The 25791-nt window shown below is 48.1% G+C and overlaps 1 protein-coding gene and 1 long non-coding RNA gene across 2 annotated transcripts in view; both read right to left on the bottom strand.

Annotated features, from left to right (window-relative positions):
- LOC123569406 (uncharacterized) overlaps positions 1-25791 on the bottom strand; it is a 49272-nt gene that overhangs the window by 13257 nt on the left and 10224 nt on the right. The gene's annotated exons all lie outside the window — the stretch shown is intronic.
- The window catches only part of LOC102123207 (uncharacterized), a 31363-nt gene continuing 10105 nt past the window's right edge, over positions 4534-25791 (bottom strand). The window contains exons 3-5 of the mRNA XM_065532547.1: positions 8713-8829; positions 7056-7180; positions 4534-5071 (exon numbers count right to left, since the gene is read on the bottom strand). Coding sequence (XP_065388619.1) covers positions 4877-5071; positions 7056-7180; positions 8713-8829 — 437 coding nt within the window. The 3' untranslated portion in view covers positions 4534-4876. The remainder of the gene's footprint in view (positions 5072-7055; positions 7181-8712; positions 8830-25791) is intronic.

The raw sequence follows: 25791 nt of genomic DNA, 5'->3' as shown, positions 1-25791 counted from the left end.
AGACCAGCCTAGGAACATGGGAGACCTTATCTCTACAAAAAATGAGGATCACTTGAGCCCAGGAGGTCAAGGCTGCAGTGAGCCATGATCGTGCCACTGCACTTCCACCTGGGTGACAGAGCAAGACCCTGCCTTAAAAAAAAACACATGCACAGACACACGTGTACACGAATGTACACTTCAAAAGCAAAGGATTAATTCCTGAACCCAGCTATTTTAAAATTCTGAATTGTATTTGTTTATTTAAACAAGGCCGGGTGCGGTGCCTCATGTCTGTAATCCCAGCACTTTGGGAGGCCAACGCAGGCAGATCACCTGAGGCCAAGAGTTTGAGACCAGCTTGGCCAACATGGTAAAACCTTGTCTCTACTAAACATACAAAAATCAGCCAGGCATGGTGGTGTGAGTCCATAGTCCCAACTACTTGGGAGGCTGAGGCAGGAGAATCACTTGAATCTAGGAGGCAGAGGTTGCAATGAGCCCAGATTGTGCCACTGCACTCCGGCCTGGGCGACAGAGGGAGACTCTGCCTCATAAATAAATAAATAAATGTAATACATTCACAGTGTCTAAAATCCAAATGAAATATAAGCAAATGGCCAGGTGTGGTGGCTCACACCTGTAATCCCAGCACTTTGGGAGGCCAAGGTGGGCAGATCACCTGAGGCCAAGAGTTCCAGACCAGCCTGGCCAACATGGCAAAACCCTGTCTCTACTAAAAACATAAAAAATTAGCTGGGTGTGGCAGTGGGAGCCTGTAATCACAGCTATGCGGAGGCTGAGGCAGGAGAATCGCTTGAACCTGGGAGGCAGAGGCTGCAGTGAGCCAAGATCATGCCATCGCACTCCAGCCTGGGCAACAAGAGCAAATCTCCGCCTCAAAAGAAAAAAAAAAAAATATATATATATATATATATACACACACACACACATACATATATGCTGAAAAATTAAGCTATCTCTCACCCCATGTTCCAGGCCCCCAGTTCATTCTGTCTAAAAGCAAGTACAGTGGCCAGTTTGAGAGCTTCCTTCCAGAGACCTTCTGTGTTTAGACAAGCAAATACCCAGCTGCATTGTTATTACATACGTTTTTCTGCACCTTGGTTTTCTCATGTAATATACCTTGGAGATCCTTACACATCAGTACATGGAGGGTTATCCTGGTTTTTTTAACAGCAACATACTCCTCCATAATAATGGGACATTTGCATTATTTCTGCTCTTTTGCTCTTACTAAAATGTTGCAATGAAAAATCTTGAACATATGTAATTTTGCTTAGTCATTCATTCAGACATTTATTGAGCACCTACTACGTGCTGGGCAGCATTCCAGGTGCTGGAGATAGAACAGTAAACAAAACAGGCAGAAGTCCCTGCCCTCATGGAACATGACATCTATTGTGAACGTGTGAGTACATCTTCAGGATACATTCCTACAGGTGAAATAGCTGAATCAAAGCATCTGTGCATTTTTAAAATGTAGTAGATAAAGCCAAATCCCCATCCCGCCAAGACAGAGTCTATCAATTTACCCTTGCAATGTATGAAAGTGCCTATTTTCCCACACCTTTACCAACAAAATGCTATCAAATATTTTCATCTTTGCCAAGGTGACAGGTGAAAAACAACTGTGATTTTAATTTGCATTTCTCTTATGATGAGTGAGGTTAAGCATCTTCTCATCTATTTGAGAGCAATTTCAAGGCTGGGTATAGTGACTCATGTCTGTAATCTCTGCAATTTGGAAGGCAGAGGCGGAAGGATCGATGGAGCCCAGGAGTTAGAGACCAGCCTGAGCAACTTAGGGAGTCCCCATCTCTACAAAAAATAAATACAAAAATTAGCCGGGCGTGGTGGTGTGCGCCTGTAGTCGCCTCAGGAGGCTGATGCAGGAGAATCACTGGAGCCTGGGAGGACAAGGCTGCAGTTAGCCATGATCATGCCACTGTACTCCAACCTGGGAGACAGAGCAAGACTGTCTGAAACAAACAAAGCAATTTCAGGCCCTTTCCTGTCAACTTTCTGATATCCTTTGCTCATATTTTTACTAAATTGTGGATATTTTTCACACTGAGCTGTGGAAATTTTTTTTTTTTTAATCCATTAAAGAAATTAGCTCTTTGCCTGTGGTATGAGTTGCAAATATTTTCCCCCTAGTTTGTCATTGGTTTTTGGACTTTGCATATGGTGGGTTTTTTTTGTTTTTTTTTTTTTTAAATGCAGACTTGTAAAATGTGAAATAAAATTTAAAAGAAATTCTGCTCATGCACTTTGCCTCCTTATGGTGAAAGGCTTGTTAGGATTGAAAGAGATAAAGGCCAGTGCAGTGGCTCACACCTGTAATCCCAGGACTTTGGGAGGCCAACGTGGGTGGATCATTTGAGGTCATGAGTTCGTGACCAGCCTGGCCAACATGGCGAAACTCTTCTACTAAAAATACAAAAATTAGCCAGGCATGGTGGCACGCTCCAGTAATCCCAGCTACTTGGGAGGCTGAGGCATGAGAATCACTTGAACCTGGGAGGCAGAGGTTGCAGTGAGCCCAGATTGTGCCACTGCACTCCAGCCTGGGCAACAGAGTGAGACTCGTTCTGAAAGAAAGAAAGAAAGAAAGAAAGAAAGAAAGAAAGAAAGAAAGAAAGAAAGAAAGAAAGAAAGAAAGAAAGAAAGAAAGAAAGAAAGAAAGAAAGGAAGGAAGGAAGGAAGGAAGGAAGGAAGGAAGGAAGGAAGGAAGGAAGGAAGGAAGGAAGGAAAGAAAAAAGATATATAGATTCCAACAACATAATCCTGGGTTCCATTAACAAAAGCACATGTTCTGGCCAGTCACGGTGGCTCATACCTGTAATCCCAGCAATTTGGGAGGCTGAGGCGGGCAGATTTTCTGAGGTCAGGAGTTTGAGACCACTCTGGCCAACATGGTGAAACCTTGTCTCTACTAAAAATACAAAATTAGCTGGGCATAGTGATGCATGCCTATAGTCCCAGCTACTAGGGAGGCTGAGGCAGGATAATCGCTTGAACCCAGCAGGTGGAAGTTGTAGTGAGCCGAGATAGCGCCATTGCACTCCAGCCTGGGTGAGAAGAGTGAAACTCTGTCTCAGGTAAAAAAAAAAAAAAAAAAAAAAAAAACGCATTCTAGAAAAGGAAGGTGAGAGTCCTATCCTTTTCTGGTGCTCCATCTTAAGAGGGCTTTGGACAAAGAGGGGCAAACTCAGAGGAGGGTGACTGGGTTTTAAATCAGATCACATAAGGAATGGCCATAGAACTGGCATCTTTGAGCCTAGAGCAGATCGCTGTCTATGACTATCATCTGAGGCAATGGGACTAGCCTCATGATACAAAACCAGTCCATATGGTAGAGATCCTGGGAAGCCAAGAGTCTGACAATAGAGCTCTTTTCAAGGCAGAGCTGCCTGAAGGTGGATTAGCCTATTTTGTGAGGAAGTAGTTCATCACCAGAGATGCACAAACCAGAACTGGATGACCACCTCCCAAAGATGCTAAGGGTTAGGCCACATCCCTTTCAAAACTCCTTTCAATCCTGAGACCTCATCATTCTACAAGAGTACAAGGAATAGGCCGGGCATGGTGGCTCACCCTTGTAATCCCAGCACTTCAGGAAGCTGAGGTGGGCGGATCTCGAGGTCAGGAGTTCAAGACCAGCCTGGCCAAAATGGTGAAACACTGTCTCTACTAAAAATACAAAAATTAGCGCGGCATGGTGGCAGGTGCCTGTAGTCCCAGCTACTCAGGAGGCTGAGGTGGGAGAATGGCGTGAACCCAGGAGGTGGAGGTTGCAGTGAGCCAAGATTGCACCACTGCACCCCAGCATGGTTGACAGAGCGAGACTCCATCTCAAAAAAAAAAAAAAAAAAAGAATACAAGGAATATTAAAATTCCTAATTTCACAAATGAAGAAAAGGGGGAAACTGACATGCATTGAGCACCTACTTTTTCCTAGGCACTTCAGCATATGTGACTTGATTTTAAAGGATGAGAACCAGGAAGGTGGAGTGGTTCACCTAAGGCTGCACAGCAATGTAGAACTGGAACCCACATCCCCAGACTCCAACTCTAGAGCTCTCTCCACTGAACCTCCTGTCCCTGTTGAATAATTAAACATATGTTCATCGCATGTTTATTGCATACCTATTCTAAATGGACAGTAACGTGGACAAGAAAAGCACATTGTATGCAGGGTATTAGTAAAGTCACGAGGTCTGCTCTGCAGAAGGTCACTGCCTAGTGGGCAAATACAGGTGCCATCTCTGCATTGCTTGATTTAATGTAAATTGTGTTCCCTGGAGTTGTGCAATGTGGTAACCCCAGATAGACTGATAAGGAAATATGAGGCAATTTGGCAAGTGTTGTAATGAAATCACACACAAAGTGCCATGGGAATGCAGAAGGCATGATTAATTCTACCAGGGAAGTGAATCCAGGAAAGCTACACAAAGGAGGTGACACCCGAGCAGGGCCTTGAAGGGTATGTAAAAAAAAAAAAAACAAAGGGCAGAAGAGAATAATATGTATATTCACACCACAAACATTTATTGAGCAGTTCCAGGTTTCCAGGGATAGATGAGTAATTCACTGTTGATAGAGGAGACAGACAAATCACCAATAAATTGCCATAGCGTATAAGTGTAACCGTGAAAACGGACTTCCCAGGCAAAAGTGGTGATAGCTCCTTCTGGAATAAAGTGAGGCATCTGGGAAAGCTCCTGGAGAAGTGATATCTGAGATTTTAGGAACAGAAATAAATATTTTGCAGACTGATGATAAGGCAGTTGGGAGAAAGGGAAAAGCATTTTCACCAGAGGGAATGGCATGTGCAAAGTTTGTGACTCTTGAAAGATGATTCACTCTGTCTTCAGGTGCCCAAAGCAGAGCTGAAAGGCTTGAGTGGAAACTGTTGGCATGGTGGCAGCCAAGCAGGAGGTGGAACTGACAGGTGTTTGGGCAGGACCCACCAGGTTTCCAGATGAGTGGGGAAACGACATTGGTGTGCATCAGGATTTAGGAGGCTTAGCAACCTTCGCTTCAAAGCCAAGCCCCAGATTGAGAGCTGGAAGAGAAAAGTGTGAGCTGTAAATCACCAGCTCCTCCCGCTGTGCCCAGTACTACAGAGCTAGGAGTCTCCACCAGCTCTCCAGTCCCACCGCTGCGACCCCGGCTAATCCAGCCTCCTGGCCCATCTGACACACACTTCCACTTAACATTTTGTTAGTGACTCTATAAACGAGCTCTCCCTGACCTTCAATCCCTGGCTAATTGCTGGTTTCATGTACAAGACTAGCTTAATTTTACGTGATAATTACCTGAGAGTGGTAATACATATGGCATTGCATGTTCAAAATGTCAGGCCTGGAAATCTACCAAGTGGCCATAGTCAGGGGCAAAGGGAGGAGGCAGCCAGGGTCCACGAGGAGAGACAAAAAATGCGGACACCCAATACAGACAGAACTCCAGAGAAGCAGGGTCCTGGTCTACAGCAGGACTCAGAATCCTCGGCTGGCACAGTACACCCAGGGGCACAGGCCAGAGGAGCGGCACGTGCCGCAGCCTCACGTGCACATGTGCCCATCTCTCGGAGAAACACCAGCCAGGTCAGGGGCATGGCTCATACACACTCTCAGTCACCCTTTCAACATGCGCTCACTGAGCCCCTACTATGTGCCAGGCAGCGTACAGGCGATTGCACTAGTTTCAAACTCCCACCCCACCCAGGGAAAGTCGAAAGATGTGGAGGGTATGTTTGGGTTGTTACAATTATTTGGGGGATGCTACAGCCACTGAATAAGCAAGGCCAGGAATGCTAAATGGCCCACACAGTCCCGTTCAACGAAGCATTGGCCTTCCTGTTGCTTGAGCCCAGGAGTTCAAGACCAGCCTGGGCGACATGGTGAGACTCCATTTCTACAAATAATAATAATAATAGTAAACCAATTAGCCAGGCATAGTGGTGTGCACCTGTAGTCTCAGCTACTCAGGAGGCTGAATCAGGAGGATCCCCTTGAGTTCAAGAGGTCAAGGCTGCAGTGAGCTCTGTTCTTGCCACTGCACTCCAGCCTTGGCTACAGAGCAAGACCCTGTCTCAATTAAAAAAAAATGGCCTCCCCAAATACCTGTGGTGGCCCCACTGTGAAACACTCTGTTGAAAACCATCACATCTAAGCCAGGACCCCAGCCCAGAAGAAACCAAGTGTGCTCTGCCCTGTTGGAGATTACAACTGGGGAAGGAAGACAATGGCAAGGACTTGTGCTGCATGAGAGAGTAATGGAAGGGTACCCAGGAACATGTGACAGGTGAACTGACAGAGTCCAGAGTTCAGAAAAGACCTCCCTTTAAAAGTGCTGGCCAGGCACAGTGGCTCAAGCCTGTAATCCCCACACTTTGGGAGGCCAAGGGGGGTGGATCACGAGGTCAGGGAATTTGAGACCAGCCTGCCCAACATGGCAAAACCCCGTCTCTACTAAAAATACAAAAAATTAGCTGGGCATGGTGGTGGGAGCCTGTAATCCCAGCTACTCAGGAGGCTGAGGCAGGAGAATCACTCGAACCCGGGAGGTGGAGGTTGCAGTGAGCCAAGACTTCACCACTGCACTCCAGCCTGGGTGACAAAAGAGAAACTCCATCTCAAAAAAAAAAAAAAAGTGCCATTTCAGAACTAAGCTAGACACAAAAGGATTAACGTGGCAGAATTCCACTTCCATGAAGTACCAGAGGACTGAAATTCATGGAGGAAGAAGTAAAAAGGTGGTTGCCAGAAGCTGGGGGAGGAAAGATAGGGACTTATTGCTTAATGGGTACAGCGTTTCAATTCGGGATGATGAGAAAGCTCTGGAGATGGACATTGGTGATGGTTGCGTAACTTAACGCCACTGAACTGAACTCTTTAATATGGTGGAAAATGGTAAATTTTATGTTATGTGTATTCTACTACAATTTAAAAAAACAGTGTTTACAAATCTTAGTTGTGCGCCGCCGTCCCCTGTCAAAAAAGTGTCATTTCAGCTGCATTCTGAAGGAGGGGCAGGACACTACTCACCCATTCATTTGCTGCATGATAGTTGAACAGTACCTGTAAGGCACAGGTTTGGAAGAATTTCTGTCTTCTGCATCTCAAGTTGGATAAATAAAGCAAGATCTCTGCCTCATGGTGCTTCAGTCCAGCTAGCAAGAGAAGCACATCTCTCTGGTACACAGAAGAATGAATCCAGAGGGGGGACCAACACAATGCGGTAGAAACACACCGAGGAGAAAGGCAGTGCATCTGGAGGATGCAGGGAATGAAAAGCTCTTTGGAGAAGTGGCCACGACATGATCTTGAGAGGTGGAGGCACTTGTATAGGCTGAGATGGGGGACAAGCCAGCCCAGAAACTGCCTCTTTCCTGGATGGCCCCTGTCCCCAAGGCCATTTGGGGCAAAGGAGCTATTTACTATAGGAAGTGAAGACCCATTTTTCTCCCAGCACCTTTGGTGCCTAGAACAGCACTTGGCAAGAAAATAAGTGAATATGAGATGGTATCTGTTTGTCTCTGCAGCACATGTCGCACACCTGCAGAGGGACAGCTCAGGTTCATTTTTCCCTCATCACTCCAGGGGACAGGGCAAGGCAGGGAAGTTCTAGAGCCCTGTGGTGGTGAGGCAGGGGGGTATGGGCAAAGAAGGAGAAAGGGTGCTCTTGGTCTCCTGGGGGGACCCTTCTGTGGGAAGCCCATGTGCATACACACTCAGAGGCACACAGGTCACAGGATCAGGCAAGAGGTACAGTCCCCAGATGAAGGCAAATTCTAAAAACCCCTTTAGCCTCCTCACCCATGGAACTGTGGACTCCTAAGCTGTGTTGGAGTAAATTACTTGCTTAATGAGATTTCAATTAACAAAAACAAATTAAAATCACTTTGGTAATTAAGCTGCTGTGAACCTCGCCAGCAGCTCTCCCTCAGACCTCAGATTTCCGTGGGGGAGGAGCTGGGAACGGGGGTCCACTTGGACTCAGTCAGCAGTGCTGCTGGGACCTAGGCAGGGCAGGGAGTTCCCGCCTTGGGGCTTCCACCCCGGGAGCCACAGCTTCCTCAAGCCAGAGGTGGGTGGAAGGGAGGGTGCAGGACACAGCAGGCAGCACGGGCTCTAAACTTCCATTCACATCGAAGCCCTGCCACTTGGTGGCTGTGTGACCTAGGGCATGTTAATTAGTCTGTCTGAGCCTCAGTTTCCCTGTCTGCAAAATGGGGTAATACTAGTAACGTACATCAATGGGTTGTGGGAAGATTAAAGGAATGAATGCATGAAAGAATTTAGAAGAGGGCCTGCCCCACAGCAGGGGATCTTAACTCACTTTACCGTGTGTGGTGCTATGGGGGGACTTTTCCAGCCTTTATGATTTGCCTGGTCCTGAACCCCAAACCCTTCCAGGGAAGCCCTATTTCTCTGAGTTAGGTCAATGAAGATCTACCCATAGAGGTTCCCTTGGAGGTGAGGTTTCTGCAAGTTCTGTCCCACCCAGGCCCCCATCCCTTTTCATCAGCGCCAGCAGCTCAAATCTGGGAGCTGTAACACTCAAGTCTCTTCAGGAACAAACACTCCTGTCTCTGGGTCACAAAATCACCCCCATTCTCCCACATGAGAGGCCGCGAGGGTTAAGTAGTGCTGATGTCACTGGCCCCATTCCACAGATGAGTAAAAGGACTTAATGACTTACCTGGTGGCTCAAAGAGAGAAGCAGTGGCCCAGGGCTGGCTGGAATCCGAGGAGCCCACATTCTCATCCAGTGCTAACGGAACTGTAAACAAGTTCAGCCTTTCTGGAGGGTGCAATGCTAAGTGTATAATAAATTGAAATGATTAAGATTTCAGATGATTTTTTTGTTCTTAAAAATTTGTAGCATTTACACTTTTGAAGTTATTTATTTATTTTTATTTTATTTTATTTATTTATTTTTTGAGACGGAGCAATCTCGGCTCACTGCAAGCTCCATCTCCCGGGTTCATGCCATTCTCCTGCCTCAGCCTCCTGAGTAGCTGGGACTACAGGCGCCCACCACCGCGCCTGGCTAATTTTTTTGTATTTTTTAGTAGAGACGAGGTTTCACCGAGGTCTCAATCTCCTGACCTTGTGATCCGCCCGCCTCGGCCTCCCAAAGTGCTGGGATTACAGGCATGAGCCACCATGCCCGGCCGCTTTTGAAGTTGTTAAAGCAAAAACTACATTAAGCCTTTTGGGATAGCTGTATATGTGTGTGTGTGTGTGTATGCTTTACATATAACATGTTTTATTTATAGATATTTATATATATACAAACTCATACACACACACATCCCAAATGCCAAATGTCATTTTTCTCTGTGGTGGTAGAAATTACAGATGGTTTTTGTTTTATATGTTCATTCATTCATTCGTGCAACAAATATTTTTATTTTTATTTATTTTTAATTTTGTGAAGACACGGTCTCACTGTTGCCCAAGCTGGAGTGCAGTGACATGATCTCAGTTCACTGCAGCCTTGACCTCCCAGGCTCAATTGATCCTCCCACCTCAGCCTCCCGAGTAGCTGGAACCACAAGTATGCACCACTGCACCCAGCTGATTTTTTTTTTTTTTTTTTTTTTTTTTTGAGACGGAGTCTCGCTCTGTCGCCCAGGCTGGAGTGCAGTGGCCGGATCTCAGCTCACTGCAAGCCCCGCCTCCCGGGTTTGCGCCATTCTCCTGCCTCAGCCTCCCGAGAAGCTGGGACTACAGGCGCCCGCCACCTCGCCCGGCTAGTTTTTTGTATTTTTTTTTTTAGTAGAGACGGGGTTTCACCGCGTTAGCCAGGATGGTCTCGATCTCCTGACCTCGTGATCCGCCCGTCTCGGCCTCCCAAAGTGCTGGGATTACAGGCCTGAGCCACGGCGCCTGGCCTGATTTTTTATTTTTTATAGTGACAAGGTCTCTCTATGTCGTCCAGGCTGGTCTTGAGCTCCTGGACACAAGCAATCCTACCGCCTTGGCCTCCCAAAGTGCTCAGATTACGGGCATGAACCACTGCACCTAGCATATAAGTATTTTTAGTGTCTGTGAAATAGCACAATGAACAAGACAGACTTAAACCCTGTCTTTGGGAAACTCACAGCCTGTTGATGAAGATGGACATTGAACACAAAACGACAAGGTGAATGTTATAGAAGAGGAAGGGTGGGGCCTCAGAAGCCCATTACAGAAGGAAGCCATGGAGAGGGTGAGGTCTGCAATAAGCATTTATTTCTTTTGTAATTAGACTAAAATAAAACAATGTATACATTTTTTAAATGAATCCCAAGGGTCCCATAACTAGTTAGTAACAGAACTGAAAGTGGAAACTAAAAGCCTTCTGGCTCCCAGGCAAGTGATTTTTTTTTTTTTAACTGACACCCATACCCTGGGAAGTTTGAACAGCATCCTAGTCTTCAGTAAAAAATATCTCAAACTCTCAAAGGAGATGTCTGACGGAGGTGGTCCTATCATCTATGCACCTCGTGTCAGATGGAGGAGATATATCCCCATTCATACATCCATGTCAGATGGAGGAGGTTTTGTGTACACACACACACACACACACATACACACTCCTCTGACTCCTCCTGGCATGCCCTCCTTCATCTGTGTGGCCTTTCTGAGTGATGAGAGATGTCACTGGGATCCAGAAAGGGTCACTCCCGTTGGCCACACACATACACTCCATGCCAGATGGTACTGGGTCAATGGGCAGTGGGCATCTCACCACCCCTCATCTCTGGAGGAGGAGTCCCAAACATTCCTTGCTCTCAGTGGCCCCAGTCTCCCCACCGGCTGACCTCCAGTCCTGTTTCAACCCACCCTGGCCTTGTCTGCCATCTGGGGGCCAGGCAAAAGGGAGAACATCTCAGCACCCAGAACCTCCCACCATCTGCTCCTTCACACTCCCTGAAAAGTGCTAATCTCGCCAGGCTCTTCCCCGGCAGACCCCTTTGCCCTGGGGAAGGTGAGGGTGGTGCCATCCTCTAAGTGCCCAGCTTGGGTGAGGGCTGCTGGAGCCATGATGCCCTCCACTGGGAGATACCACCTGACTCCATGCGCCGTCCTCTCCTCCCCTCAGACTTCATGTATCATATTTTGTGCTGACTTCAGACAATCAAGGGAGGAGGACACAGAGTTGTACTTTCCAAGTAGCTGGCAACCCTTAATCAATGTTAATTGGCTCTAATTAGCATATGTTAATTAATGATATTTACCACAAATTAAAGGTATGAGTGCTCTCAGAGGGTTTCCTGTTCATCCAATTAGTGCCAATTAGTTGCAATTAACACGTGTAAATGAGATTCCATTGAACCCAAAACAAACAGCACAGAATCTCTCAGATTCCCCCTTGCACCTTTTCAATCAGCCAGAGGAGGAGGTGGAGCGTGGAAGGTGAGGGAGAGACAGGAGAGAGAGAGAGGCCCCCCCAGGCTGATATCTTGCAGCAAACTGACCCTCACACCCACCCGGAATGAGAGCAGGCAGAGCCACACTGGGCAGAGCAAGCCCCTGAGCGTGGTCTGCTGCCCCTGGCTCTCCCTAGGGAGGGCTCCTTAAGGACGCTGGTCTTGAGATGCTCTTTAGAGCTGAGGGCCATCCCTTGGACATCTCTGAACCTGCCAGGGCTTAACCCAGCGCATGGCACATAGTGGGTGCTCAGTAAAAATAAAATTGTGGGCCAGGCACGGTGGCTTATGCCTGTAATCCCAGCACTTTGGGAGGCCAAGGTGGGCGGATCACCTGAGGTCAAGAGTTCAAGACCAGCCTGGCCAACATTGTGAAATCCTGTCTCTACTATAAATACAAAAATTAGCCAGGTGTGGTGGTGCGTGCCTGTGATCCCAGCTACTCTGGGGGCTGAAGCAGGAGAATGGCTTGAACCTGGGAGGGGGAGGTTGCAGTGTGCCAAGATCATGCCACTGTACTCCAGCCTGGGTGATAGAGTGAGACTCTGTCTCAAAATAAATAAATAAGTAAATAAATAGGCTGAATTAAAAGTTGGTTTTCTTGCATCAAGGTCCAATATCTTTAAATATATAAAATCAAAATGTATAAAATAAATAAAATTATATAAAATATATATATAATATATAAAATATATAAAATTAAAGGCCGTAATTTTTTTAAGCATGCAATGTTCTCTTCTCCGTAAGGTCTTCCCAAAGGGGCGTATCAAGGGGCAAAGTAGGATATGCCACTATGACGTAATTTTTTGGAGAGGAGTCTCTCTCTTGTCCCCCAGGTTTGAGTGCAATGGCTTGATCTTGGCTCACTGTGACCTCCGCCTCCCAGGTTCAAACGATTCTCCTGCCTCTGCCTCCCAAGTAGCTGGATTAAGGTGCCTGCCACCATGCCTGGCTAATTTTTGTATTTTTTAGTAGAGACAGGGTTTCACCATGTTGGCCAGGCTGGTCTCAAACTCCTGACCTCAGGTGATCTGGCTGTCTTGGCCTCCCAAAGTGCTGGGATTACAGGCGTGAGCCACTGCACCCAGCCTATGATGTAATTTTAATATAATCTATACATGTCCACAGAGATTTTACTTCACTGTTAATGTTGTTTCTTTTTTACTCAATTACTCTCTGAGGCCCAAACCTCTGTCATGGCTAGAGAAACCGCTACCATGAACAGTCAACTGCGACCCGCAACCAGCCCAGCGGCTCACACATGTAATCCCAGCTCCGTGGCTCACACCCGTAATCCCAGCACTTTGGGAGGCCCATTCAGGAGAATCACTTGAAGCCAGGATATCGAGACTAGCCTGGACAATGTAGCAAGACCCCATCTCTACCTTTAAAAAAAATGCCACCTCAAACTATCCACCACACAGAACCCTCTATAAAACCGTGATGTAAGATATAACTCCCAATAACTTTTTTATTCCTAGCTCACTTTTGCTACACCAAACTTTTCCATTAATGTTGATATTTATTATTTTATTTTAGAGACGGAGTCTCTCTCTGTCATGCCCAGGCTGGAGTGCAGTGGCGTGATCTTGGCTCACTGCAACCTCCCCCTCCCAGGTTCAAATGATTCTCCCGCCTCAGTCTCCCAAGTAGCTGGGATTACAGGTGCCCGCCACCACGTCCGGCTTTTTGTATTTTTAATAGAGACGGGGTTTCACCATATTGGCCAGGCTGGTCTTGAACTCCCGACCTCAGGTGATCCGCCGGCCTCAGCCTCCCAAAGAGCTGGGATTACAAGTGTGAGCCACCGTGCCCAGCCAATAGGTACTATTTTAAAATACTGACTGTTGACAGTGTCAGGTGCTGCTTCAGGGGCTGGGGATTCAGGAGGGAACAAATTGTCTATGAATCCCGGCCCTCGTGTAGCTCACATTCCACCGTGTACTATTACCTCCCAGCTTGGGATTCGGATGTATCTGGAGTCAGAGTGACTTGGGTTCGTATCCCAGTGCTTCCTCTCAGCAGCTGTAGGGTAGGGTTATTTAATCTGGCTGGGCCTCAGTTTATTTATCTGTAACATGCGTATGCTGACACCTATCTCAGAGGAATATTATTGGGAGGATTGAGCTCCTTCCCTTGTCCCATTCCCTGGTGGGGCAGAGTTTGGAGTTAAGCCACAAGGAAGGTAGAAAAGAGGGAGGTAAAAGCCAGAAGCTCACTCTGGGCCTGCAAACGAATGTCTGATTAAGTCCTCCTCTCGATGTCTGGGTTGGCTATCCAGACTGGCCACGACAGTCCCTCCTACCTGTGCGGCACTTCATAGTTTACAATTCTATTGCATGACTAGCCTCCCAGCAAATTCTCAGCACCCACACACTGGGTTAGGAAAGTGGGTCAAGGAGGAAGCTGGTCTAGAAAGGGGGAGTGTTTCTACTATAAACACACATGCACACGTATGTTTATTGCAGCCCTGTTCACAAGAGCAAAGACCTGGAACCAACCCAAATGCCCATCGGTGATAGACTGGATAAAGAAAATAAAGAAAATGTGGCACATATACACCATGGAATACTACGCAGCCATAAAAAAAAAAAAAAAAGAGTTCATGTCGTTTGCAGGGACATGAATGAAGCTGGAAACCATCATTCTCAGCAAACTAACACAGGAACAGAAAACCAAACACCGCATGTTCTCACTCATAAGTGGAAGTTGAACAATGGGAACAGATGGACACAGGGAGGGGAACATCACATACCAGGGCCTGTCGGGGGCTAGGGAGCCAGGGGAAGGATGGCATTAGGAGAAATACCTAATGTAGATGACGGGTTGATGGGTGCAGCAAACTACCATGGCACATGTATACCTATGTAACAAACCTGCACATTCTGCACATGTATCCCAGAACTTAAAGTACACTAAATAATAATAATAATAATAATAATAATGAAAAAAAAAGAAAGCGGGAGTGCTCCCTGAATCATGCAGGGCTAAAGCCCAGACCTCTGGCTCCTCCCGGCATGCCCTCCTTCATCCATGTGGCCTTTCTAGGTGATGAGAGATGTCACTGGGATCCAGAAAGGGTCACTCCAACTGGCCAGAAGCAGGGATTGGCCCACTTATGCCAAGACTGAAGGTGGGTCTTTGCATATCGAGGCACCAGGGCCCCTTCAGCTGGAGCAAGATTGCCTCCAGGTCAGAGGCCACAGCACCCATAGCTCTTGTGTCCCCTCCTTTGCCATCTCAACACTGCTCCCACTCTGGGATGCTCACGCAGGGTGTTTGATCATTTCAGAGTGCCTCAGCATCCCCTTCCACAAAGCAAGGGGGTATGCTGAGATGGCCCTAAAACCCTTTCGACCTGATGTTCTAGGATTTTGGAGGTCCTCTGCAGAGCACTGGCCACACTTCTCCACTGATAGGCAACCATAGAAAGCCTTGGATTTCCTCCTGCTTGGGGGCTCTGTCCCATCTGTGATGGCCTAACGGGTCCTGCTCACCCTCAGACCTTTCTCACTGATTCAGCGTCATCTCCCACCCCCACCCCAACCTTCCCTGGGATAATGATGAACCACCAGACACGGTCCCCAAGAGGCCCAGCCTCGGAAAAAGTTCTCCATCACACTGATCAGAGCAAAGTTGATTTGGAGGCTGGGGGAGGACGGGAGCCAATGGCGTTTAGTAAGAAGAGCTCAAGTGGGTTATCTTCAGGGAGGGGCATGTGGCTGCAGAATGCATGTCTGTCCTGAGGACTCTTGGGGCTCGCTGTTTCTTCCCTACCACTGCACCCCACCCCAGGGCCAGCAGGGCATGTGGGAGGGAGTCTGGAAGCAAGTGAAAAGAGCGCTCTGCTGAGTGCTCTTCCTCCCAGCAAAAACAAAACTACCAGGGTTGGATGCCTCCCTGGGCCAGGCATAGTGCTAGGCCGTTGACTTGCGTGATTTCCATTTAAAGGGGGTGGCATTTGCTCCATTTTTATCTCTAAGTGCTGTGGGCATCTTGGGCTGGGCCTGGTCAACTTTGGGAGTGATGATCAGCCAATTCTGGCCATGGAGCAGGAAGGTTGCAGTACATGGTGAGGAAAATGCTTCCCACTGTGTCCCACCAATCAGCACACACATGCACATGTGCACACACACACACGCACACACACAGACACACTCATCCCTCTCCTCTCTCTTGGCCAGGTGGATGCTGGCTCCATCAGCTAGATCCAGGGAGAGGAGGCTACCACTAAGAAGGCCACAGGTAAAAAGCTAAAGGAATCAGAGATATGGGTGGGGCAAATTCTCAGCTTTCAATGACAAGAACATTGCCTCCAAACCAGCAATTCTGGGTGCCCATGAAACTCGAGGACGGAGAAAAGGGACGCTGGCGAAGTGTCTGTTTTTTATCCCACTAATGCCTCTTGAGAAGTGATATCTCTCTAAAGCCAAAGTTCCTGAGATGAGGTTTAACATGGCCACTTTGGAAGGAAGAAAAAAAAAAAAAAACCCTCGGCTCCAGGAATGTAACAACAGAAAATAATTAAGGTCTAATAAGGTCAGTGTTCCACCTTAACACCTTTTCAGTTCCAGTTAAAACCTCTACTAATTTGCCAAGAAAAACCAGCCTCACTTGAGTCTTATTATTTGAATCACGTCCTGTCTCTTAATTTAAACGAGACTCACATAAGGATTTTTTTTTTTATTTTAAATTACAATGCCGACTTTCTTCCAGTTGATTACGGTATATGACTCTCTGTTGGAAGGCCATTATTTTTTGCTATGATTTACAAAGCATTTAAAGCGAAATCAATGTAATAAATATCGAAGTATTGTAATAGATAATTCCATATATTTAACTGGAGACACAGCACAGCCCTGGCTCAGGCAGTCAGGAGATGAGCAGGGTGAAGACGGGGTTGGGGAGACACCTGGTATCCACTCTTTCCTTTTCTCCCCTTTTCTTTTCTCTGTATTCATTTAGCCAGGATTCACCCAGCCCTCCCTAAGATTCTGCACACTGGACTTGGGACTGTGGGGAGTCATGGATGCTCAAGATGCATCCTCCAGGGGCCATGGACTGTTTGAAGAAATTCCTCTGCAACCACTGGCTCATGAATATTGGAGGCCACCGTGGGCAGGAGGCCACACTAGCACCCTCTAAGGAGCTGTGATGAGAGAAGATTTCTCATCACAGTGGAGGAGTGATCTGGGTAGGGGGCAGGTCAGGAAAGGCTTTTGCTAGCATCTCCGCCTTTCTTCTCTCTGCTCCTCCCCTCCCTTGTTAACTTCTCCTTTCCCTCCTCTTCCCCTCCTCTGCCTTCCTCTCATTCCTATGTCTTCCCTCCCTGGACTGAGCTGGCTCTAGGCCTCTGGTGGCAACCGGCACACACTGGCCTCTGACTGGACAAGCTCAGCTCAGGAAGATCAGCCAGTATTTGCAGCTGTGAAAGCCACTGAGGCGAAGTGTGAAGGTGGATAGGGTGCCCAGCCTCATCTGCCCTCTCAAGTGCGTGACCTTGTGTTCACCCCCAGTGACAGAGCCCACAGCAGTGTTTGCAGGGCCGGTCACTTTGAGCCTGCCTGCCCCGGGGTGGGGAGCAAATTTGAAGCTGCCCTCCTTCCTGTGCACCACCATCTCAAAAAGGACCCAAAAGCAGGTTCCTTTCCAGCTAGCTCCTGACCTGCCACCCATGAGGAGCACCCCCAGCCCTGCCACTTCTTCCTGGCCTCAGGGCCATTGTGTGTGGGCCACACATCTGCTCCCAGGTGGGCTCTGCTCCCAGGTTCCTGGCTGGAATCACAAACTCGTGCCCACCAGTGAGGGGGCCACACATGGGCCACCAGCCTATGGGTGGGTCCAGATAACACAACTGGTCATGTGCTCTGTCTGCAGAGCTATTCGAGTGCTGTGGAGATCTTAATAAGGGCTTTGTGGACACAGTGCTGCAGCTTGTGATGGGGCGTGGATAGCACACTTTTAGCAGATCCTAGAGAAGGAAGATGTACGGTCCCTTGCCGTACCACCCCAAGCCTGAACCCAAGCCCCAAGTCCCTCGGTCTGAACAGATTTCACCATAAATCCCAGGAGGGGACGCGCAGAGGGAAAGGGAGCAGAGAAAAGAGATTTACAGCGAACTTGCTTCCTGACTCCTCTTTGGCCCATCCCATAAAATAACAATATCACCAGATAAATCATATAGAGTCTCAGGGGACCTTCCCCTTGTCTTTGTGGGGTCTTTCAGGGGAAATGAGGGGACATGGTCAGGTCCACCCAGCTGCGTTCTCCCTGGCAATATCAGTTCCAGCTGCCATGAGGACATCTCAGATTTAATCCCTGGGCTATGTATGTGGTGGTGGGGTAGGAATGAGGTAGGGAATAAGAGTGTTGCCTATGGACACCCAAGAGACAGCATGGCATAAGAGATTCAGCATGAACTTTGAGCAAATCCCAGCTCAAATTCCTAGCTGTGTGACCTCAGACAAGTTACTTAACCTCTCTGGGCCTTGATTTATTTCTCTGTAAATGCAGGGCATGGAATATCTACATGACAGGATACGTGTGAGGAGTTATTGAGAATAATGTATGCCAAAGCTGGCGTATCGTAGGTACTTAAAATATGGGAACTATCGTAGCCACAAATGTTTTCTCTCATCTAGGATAAAAAATGCTGTGGCTGTGTTCCCAGCAGAAGGAATCGAATGCCGAGCCCTCTGCAGAGACACCACACTCCCTTGTCTTCTCTGGCTATTGTCTCAGCCTTGGTCTTCGAGCTTAGAAAGGCAGAGCTCACAATTAACTCACAATGTCACTGTAAGCAAGTTTCTTCCCCTCGCCAGGCCTGTTTCACATCTATAAAATGAGGAGGTGGAAAGTACTTGGTCTTTAAGGCCCAGTCCATTGTAAGATAAAATCTCAAATCAGGAGAAATTTCTAACCGTAACCAAAGAGATCAGGCAGGACCCAGACGCTGCAGGCGGTGAGGCCAGCTGAGACTGGCATGGTTAACGCAGCCTGGGGCATACGCTGTCGCCATCCTAGGAAGGGACTGTAGGGCTCCATTCAGCCGGTCCCACAACTCTGACCACTCCAGGTGAGAGATTCCTCTGCCTGCAGCCTGCGTGGCTGTGGACACGGTCTGTGGCATTGCACTGAGGGACATTCGTTCAGAGGGAGGACTGTGTTTCCAGAGCTGGGAGCTGGGTGGGTGAGGCTCCATCCAGGCTCATGCATCGTACCTGGAGCAACTTCGTACTTCCCTTCCCGCCTGTGCGGTCTCCTCCTCCCACCAGTCCTCCCCAACCCTGTTTTTCCCCTCCCTTCAGCATCTTCAGCTATTAAGGATGATGGCTTTGGGCTTGGGCTCCAGCCTTCCAGTCTCTGCCCTCTCTCTCTCTCTCTTCGTCCTTCCTTCTTTCCTTTCTCCTCCTGCTTTTCCATCTTCTCCTTGTACTTCATTTCCTCCTCTCTTTCCTTCCTTCTCCGGTTCCTCCCTTTTCCTCCTTCACTGTTTGATTTTTGGTCTCTCTGATTTTTTCTTCCTCTTCTCCATTCTTCATTTATTTCTTTTCATCCTCCTCCCGGTCCTTCTTTCTGCTTTGTCACCTCCTTCGTTTTCTTCTCCCTCTGACCAACTCAGGGGAACCGAGGTGGGCCTATCTGGAGGGAGTGAGTGAGTGTGTTGGGGAGTGAGGGTGGAGGGCTGGAGCGGGTCAGTGATCTGGCCTGAGCCTCTCTAGTATCACTCCAGCCTCAGCTGCGGGAGGATCAGGAGTTCACCCGCAGGGCAGCTGTCAGCGGCTCAGTGGATGGATGAGTGAAAGTGTAGGGGGTGGGGAGGTGAAGTTGCTGGGGAGGGGGACCCTCTTTAAATAAAAATGAAAGGAGCTTGGTAGATGAAGTGACAGAGACTGTTTCATAATAAGTCCCGCCCAAGGCACCTCTGCCAGGGGACCCAGCCCTCCTGTCCACCTCCCTCCAATCCTGTGCCCTGTCTCCATCCCCAAAGTTTCTTTCAGCACAGAGCCTGTTTGTTTCTCTGATCGTTTGGGCAGGCCAGAGAGCAGGCAATCCCCCACACTCAACTCCCGAGAAGGCCCCCCCGCTCCCCGCAGCCTTCCCCATCTCCCACTGTGGGGTGGCTGGGATTGGAACCCTGGGCAACCTGCTCACAGAGTGATGTCTGGGCAGATTAGCACCCCAAAGCTGGCAGGCCTATTAGGAGGCCTTTGTGGGGGAGGGGGCCGGGGGAGGCAAAAGGGATTTTCCATTCTCTGAGCAACTGGATTACACAGTCAGGGGATCAGGGAAGAACTGCTACTTAAGCTGCCTCTGCCCTGGCTCTCCGCCTCTCACGGCCTCAGCAGGGATCTTACCAAGCCCTGCCTCGCCTGCTTTTGAAGAATCTTTATGTAACTTGAGTCAGGTTTAGGGGCAAAATCAAGTCTCATCTCCTTCTGCCCAGCCCTGAGCTATTACACCAAACAAGAGCTCAAGAGGGCTCCGCTCGCCACCACCTCCGCCAAACCTCACCTTCCACAGAGCCCCCAAGTCTGGAGGTGGATCTGGAAGGCGTGACTCAGAATGGTGAAGCGACTTGCTCTGAGTCACACTGCGAGTGAAAGACAACTAGGATAGCTGCCTGACTGCGGACTGGATTTATGGGAGCATGTTCTCGGCAGAGCGAGGGACTTCCAGGGACTGGAAGGGGCCGAAGACTCTGCTGTTCCCCCTATAAGAAGGAAGTTTGCAGGCTGGGCACGGTGGCTCACGCCTGTAATCCCAGCACTTTGAGGGTCTATGGCAGGAGGATCGATTGAGCCCGGGAGTTCAGCACCAGCCTGGGTAACATAGGGAGACATCTCTATAAAAAAAATTTAAAAATTAGCCAGGTGTGGTGGCATGTGCCTGTGGTCCCAGCTACTTGGGAGGCTGAGGTGGGAAGATAGGTTGGGCCCATGAGTTGGAGCCTTGATAATGCCACTGCAGTCTAGCCTGGGTGACAGAGCAAGACTCTGTCTCAAAAATAAAATAAAATAAAATAAAAAATAAAAAAAATCAGGAGGTTTGTTCCTGAATTTTTTGTCAGCCCAACATACGCTTTAGAGGGAGGGGAACCTTACTCCCATTTGTTCTCTCAGGCCGCAGAAGACCAGACCACAGTGGATGGTGAAGAAGAGGAGAGATGTGGAGAAGATTAGGTTGAAAGAGTCCCAAGTCTTAAAGCCTACTCCCAGCCTTATCACTAACTTGCTGTGTGACCTTGGACAAACCACCTCTTCTCTCTGAGCTTCAGTTTTCTTATCTGCAAAATGGAGATGGAAACATCTCTTTCAAGCATTGTCTCAAAGGGTGAATAAGACAAGGTACTAGAAGAGCATTAGGCACAGCCCCTGGCACACACAGCTGCTCCATCAATTATAGTAGAGCAAAGTCTTTTCCCCAGGAGCTGCTGGAAGCAAAATCTTCAACCCGGGAGCTGTGCCCACTCCCTAGGATAGGAGGCTCTGCTACACAGCCAAGCAACTGGTTCTTCCCACCAGGAGGGCAAATCCATCAGATTCAGCAAGATTGGCCTCCCCGACCTGGCATAAGGTTACTGGGGGGTCATGACCCCATACCTTGGGTCCACTTTCTAGAAACAGTCCACACACAAGAGGCCCAAAGACCCCCCACCCTAGCCCTGTGTGGCCCCTGAAGGCCTTTTGCTGACAAAGTGGTCATCTCTGACCTTCCTGATGGCCTATGCTCCTTCCAGTCAGAAAATGTCTGTGATCCTGTGACCTCTAGAAGCCCTGCCTTGCTAATGGTTTTATGATCTTCCCTACAGAATTCTCTCTTTGCCCTCTATACCCCCCAGTCCCTTTCAGTAGGTCCTAGTCAAAATAAACAACATTTATGACCAGAGCAAGATTCAAGGTCTGCATTGCAAACAAATGCAGAGCTCTTTGAAGGTGCCTGGGGAATCCATCACTTCCTGGTGTGTGACGTTCCCCAGGCCCAAGGGGAGGTGGGCCCTGGGAAGGGACTCAAGCCTGGGAAGCTGGGCCCTGGATCAGAGTTTAGAATCTGAGGATCCCCTGCTGCCTCTCCCTCCTCAGCACCAAACTCATCCTCTGTGCAAGAGGAGAGGGGAGGGGAGAAGAGGGACTGGGCATGGCATGAGAGGTCCGCTGTGCCCAGCAACCACTCCTACGCTATGTTCAAGGCCACCTTGGTGGCCAGGACTTGACTCCGTATGTCATCAGGGGAGAAGACAAAATGAAAGGGATGGGGGGAAAATAAAGAGATAAACAAAGAAACAGGCAGCAAACAGGAGTGAATGACAGGGTTAGAGATCAAACCCACGGGTCTCAGCCTTGATCCCTACTCTGGCACTAGCCTGGACAGAAGAGCTGCCACCATGGCCACATTGGGACAACTTTCCTAAAGAGAAACCTCATCCCAAATTCTGCAGGCCAGTGTAGCTAAAGGGAGAGAGGGAAAGAGAGAACCAGCCTCCCGTCTGAGTTTCTCTCGGAGGCCTGAGTGGGTTAGTACACAGAGGGAAAAGTGGAGGCCCTCCATGCAGAATGAAACCCCTCTCCTCCACCCCACCGCAGATGAGAGGCAGGAGCCCTCCCCCATACTCTCCTAAACATCCTCCAACACAGAAGGGGCCCACAGGCGGCAGCTCAGGCTGTCTTGTCTCAGCTTTGCCTTCTGCACGCTACTGTGGATGAGAGGCAGTCTTCTCCAGCAGGTGTGCTCACGGAGCAGGTTTGTTTTCAAGGGGGACTGGCCCTGCCTGGGGAACTGTTAGTGGAGAATATTAATGTGGGATTCCCAAAGGCCCAGGTCTGAGAGCAGCTTTCTAGGACACGCAGCTCAATGCGTTCCTCAGCACCATGCCAGCCTCCAGAACTGGGGCACGGGCCTGGGGGCTGCTGTTCTCTGACTCACAGCTGGGCTTGGGGGGCGGGGGGAGAAAACTTTCCTCCTGGAGCCTGTGCCTTATCATTTACCCTGCTAAAAATATTATGCCATCCAACAGGTTGGGTGAGGAGCTAGCCGGGAAATATGTGTGGGTAGCAAAGGTATCTATCACATTTACCAGATCCCCATGTATAGTATTTGTATATGTGGCATATAATTAATGTTTGATGAGTGAGTCAGAGAGAGATAAATTGGAAAGGAAACAAAGACACAAAAAGAGAGCTGGAAATGCAAGTATGAGTATTTCCATTATAAATACACTTTGTTTGAAATTATTCTTTGCCTAAACTGAAAGAAGAATAATTTTTAATAACTTTTTGACCTTATACAAGTAAATGTAGATGTTTCAGCAGGGTGCCCTGGTACCCAGCACAGTGCTTTTTGTATGGAAAGTCCTCCATGGCATAGAGCTTTTGGTCTAGAAGAGCCTTGGAGACCATCTCAGCCACTGGGTTTCAACCTTGGTTGAACATAGAATCACCTGGGGAGCTTTGGAAAAAAAAAAAAAAAAAAAGATGCAAGGGACTCACCTCCCAGAGATGCTGATCTAACTGGTCTGGGGTGGAGCCCAGACATCTGTATTTTTTGAAAGCTCCCCGGATGATTCCTCTGTGCATCCAAGGTTGAGAACTGCCCATCCAGGCCCATTCTTTTTTTTTTTTTTTTTTTTTTTTTTTTGGAGACAGAGTGAAGTGGTGCGATCTTGGCTCACTGCAACCTCCACCCTCCGAGTTCAAGTGATTCTCCTGCCTCAGCCTCCCAGTAGCTGGGATTACAGGTGCCTGCCACCACACCTGGCTAATGTTTGTATTTTTAGTAGAGACGGGGTTTCGCCATGTTGGCCAGGCTGGTTTCAAACTCCTGACCTCAGATGATCCACCCACCTCGGCTTCCCTAAGCGCTTGGATTACAGGCGTGAGCCACCATGTCCAGCCCCAGGCCCGTTCTTTACAGATGTGGAAACTGAGGCCTAGAGAGCAGGTTGCCTAGATCCACACAGCTAACTGGCAGCAGAGTCAGAATCAGAGAAGCTGATTAGGCATCCTGACTCCTATATACCTCTCTGACATGTTTGTCAAATGAGCAAATAAAAGCTTGATCCTCTTTTGGAGGCATCTGTCTGCAGAGACCAGCTACCCAACCCCCTCTCCCACTCCTACGTTTTCATATTATTTTCATCAGAGGCTGGACAGGCTGGCATCTTGACCCTGATCCTCCAGGCTTCCTATCCTGAAGGCCTCAGGGTTCATAGGGCAAACACACAGTTCCCAGGTCAAAAACTGTCCACCAGGCCTGGAGCCTCCGAGAGTAATAGGGCAGCTGCTGCTCCATGGCCATATGGAGTGTGTCAGTGAATGTTAGTGTACTCCCCAGAGCAGGGGTGGAGGAGTGTGTATGTGTGTGCGCAAATGTGCACATGCACATAGATGCACATTTCAGGAGGAGACTGGGCGGAACTGTGTCCTGCATGTGGGCACACATCCTTCTGGGCACATCAGCACTTGGCAGTGAGAGTACCAACATGTGTACACATACATATCCACACGTGGGATGATATGCATGTTGGTGTTAGCATCAGTCTATGCAGCAGGGTAGGTAAGTGTGTGAGAAAATGTGTAAATGTAACAAAGACTTTGAAAAGCTGCCTGTGTGTGCTGCTACATGTATCTAGAATCGTGTGCCAGTACGGAAATTTGAATCTACGTTTCTAAAATCTACATTTACATTTACCTGTGAAGGCATGTATATGAAAATATGTACATGGCTGGCTGGCCATGTGACTAAGCGTGACTGGCAGTCTGTGTTTGCAGGGTGCAGGTTTATGTGAGAGAGAAAGGTTTCTGCTGTTTCTATCACACTTCCCCTAAGTAATCACTGGGAAATATATGTGTTGGAAAACTGTATCTTTCATGCCTAAATATATCTCAGCATATATAAATGAAACACGATATTGTGCCGACCGAGATGCTACACGTTAACGTTGTTTATCATTGATAGAATTAAATAACCCATGCAAGGCCTTGGTAGCATTTCTTACAATTTTATTTAACACTGTTTTGGCCAAGCAGCACTTGGCAAATACACATACACACTGGCTGACTGTAACAAATGCGCGATTTGTAGGACATAATACACAACACACGAGAAGTATAACAAAACAGTGTCATCTAAAAATTCCAAGTGACCCCCCTCTTTCTTTGGGGCTCCTCTTGTTCCCCTTCCTTTCCCAAACCTGACGAAAACCCATCCCTTCACACTTCCCTAGGAGGTCTCTGCATTCGTGCTAAAGACAGATAAAGTGGAGGGTGAGGATTTGAGGTGGGGGAAGAGATAACACTCCAAGACCTGGTCTCTGGAATGTGTCTACTCCTCCCCAGTCTGTCAGAGGCAGGCCCAAGCCCCAGCATGTGTTAAAACTGAGAGACCAAAGAAAGCATTTTTTATGGATTCTGCAGACCCTCAGCGTTGACTGACATACTTACTTATTCAGAAGGAGGAAAAGGAGCTTCGTACTTATCAGATTGGTAAATCCTTCATTAAAAGATTCATAGAAATGGTTCCTTGCTTTTAACTTGCTTTTCTTTCTTTCTTTCTTTCTTTCTTTCTCTTTCTTTTTTTTTTTTTTTTTTTTTTGAGATGGGGTCTCACTCTGTCACCCAAGCTGGAATGCAGTGAGTGGCATGGTTCTCAGCTCACTGCAACCTTTGCCTCCTGGACTCAAGTGACCTCCCACCTCAGCCTCTCACTCACTTTTCTTTCTTATGGGGAAACTATATCCTTCCTGGAGCCTAAATGAGAACAACCTTGCACACAGTTACAGGCTTGCCAGCTCACCTTTCAAAGTGCGTGCTGGCCGATGGACTAGAATGTTAGCTAAATTATGAATGGCCTGAGGGAAAAGAAAAACTAAGAGGTGGGAAGCTGGGGGCTTCATTTACAAGACCAAACTTGAACATGAGCAAGATGGTAGGACCACCAATGACCATCCTACAAGCTGAAAATGCAAAATGCTTCCTTCCTTAACCGCCACTGGGCAGTGAAATCACATTTAGTCCCCTGAATAGATGGCACTTGTAGGTCTTTTCAAACTTGCCAAGGACTTCTTCATCTCCCGAGAGTCAGGCCAAGATCCCATAGGGAACCTCAAAGGTCTGTTCTCTAGGATCTGTATTTTTGGTTTGGTTTTTAAAAATTTTTTTTTAAGTTTTTATTTTTGGAGATGAGGTCTCACTATGCTGGCCAGGCAGGTCTCGAACTCCTAACCTCAAGCAATCCTCCCATCTTGGTCTCCCAAAGTGCTGGGATTACAGGCCTGAGCCAAGGTGCCCGGCCCGTAGGATCTGTTTTTAACCATCCCTGGGCTTCATTTTGGCACGGCAGTACCAAGATTGAGACAAGAAACT

Source organism: Macaca fascicularis, chromosome 16, assembly GCF_037993035.2.
Source record: "Macaca fascicularis isolate 582-1 chromosome 16, T2T-MFA8v1.1".
NCBI lineage: Eukaryota > Metazoa > Chordata > Mammalia > Primates > Cercopithecidae > Macaca > Macaca fascicularis.
Note: the sequence above shows the minus strand (reverse complement) of the source record. Positions and strands in the feature narration are given on the sequence as shown.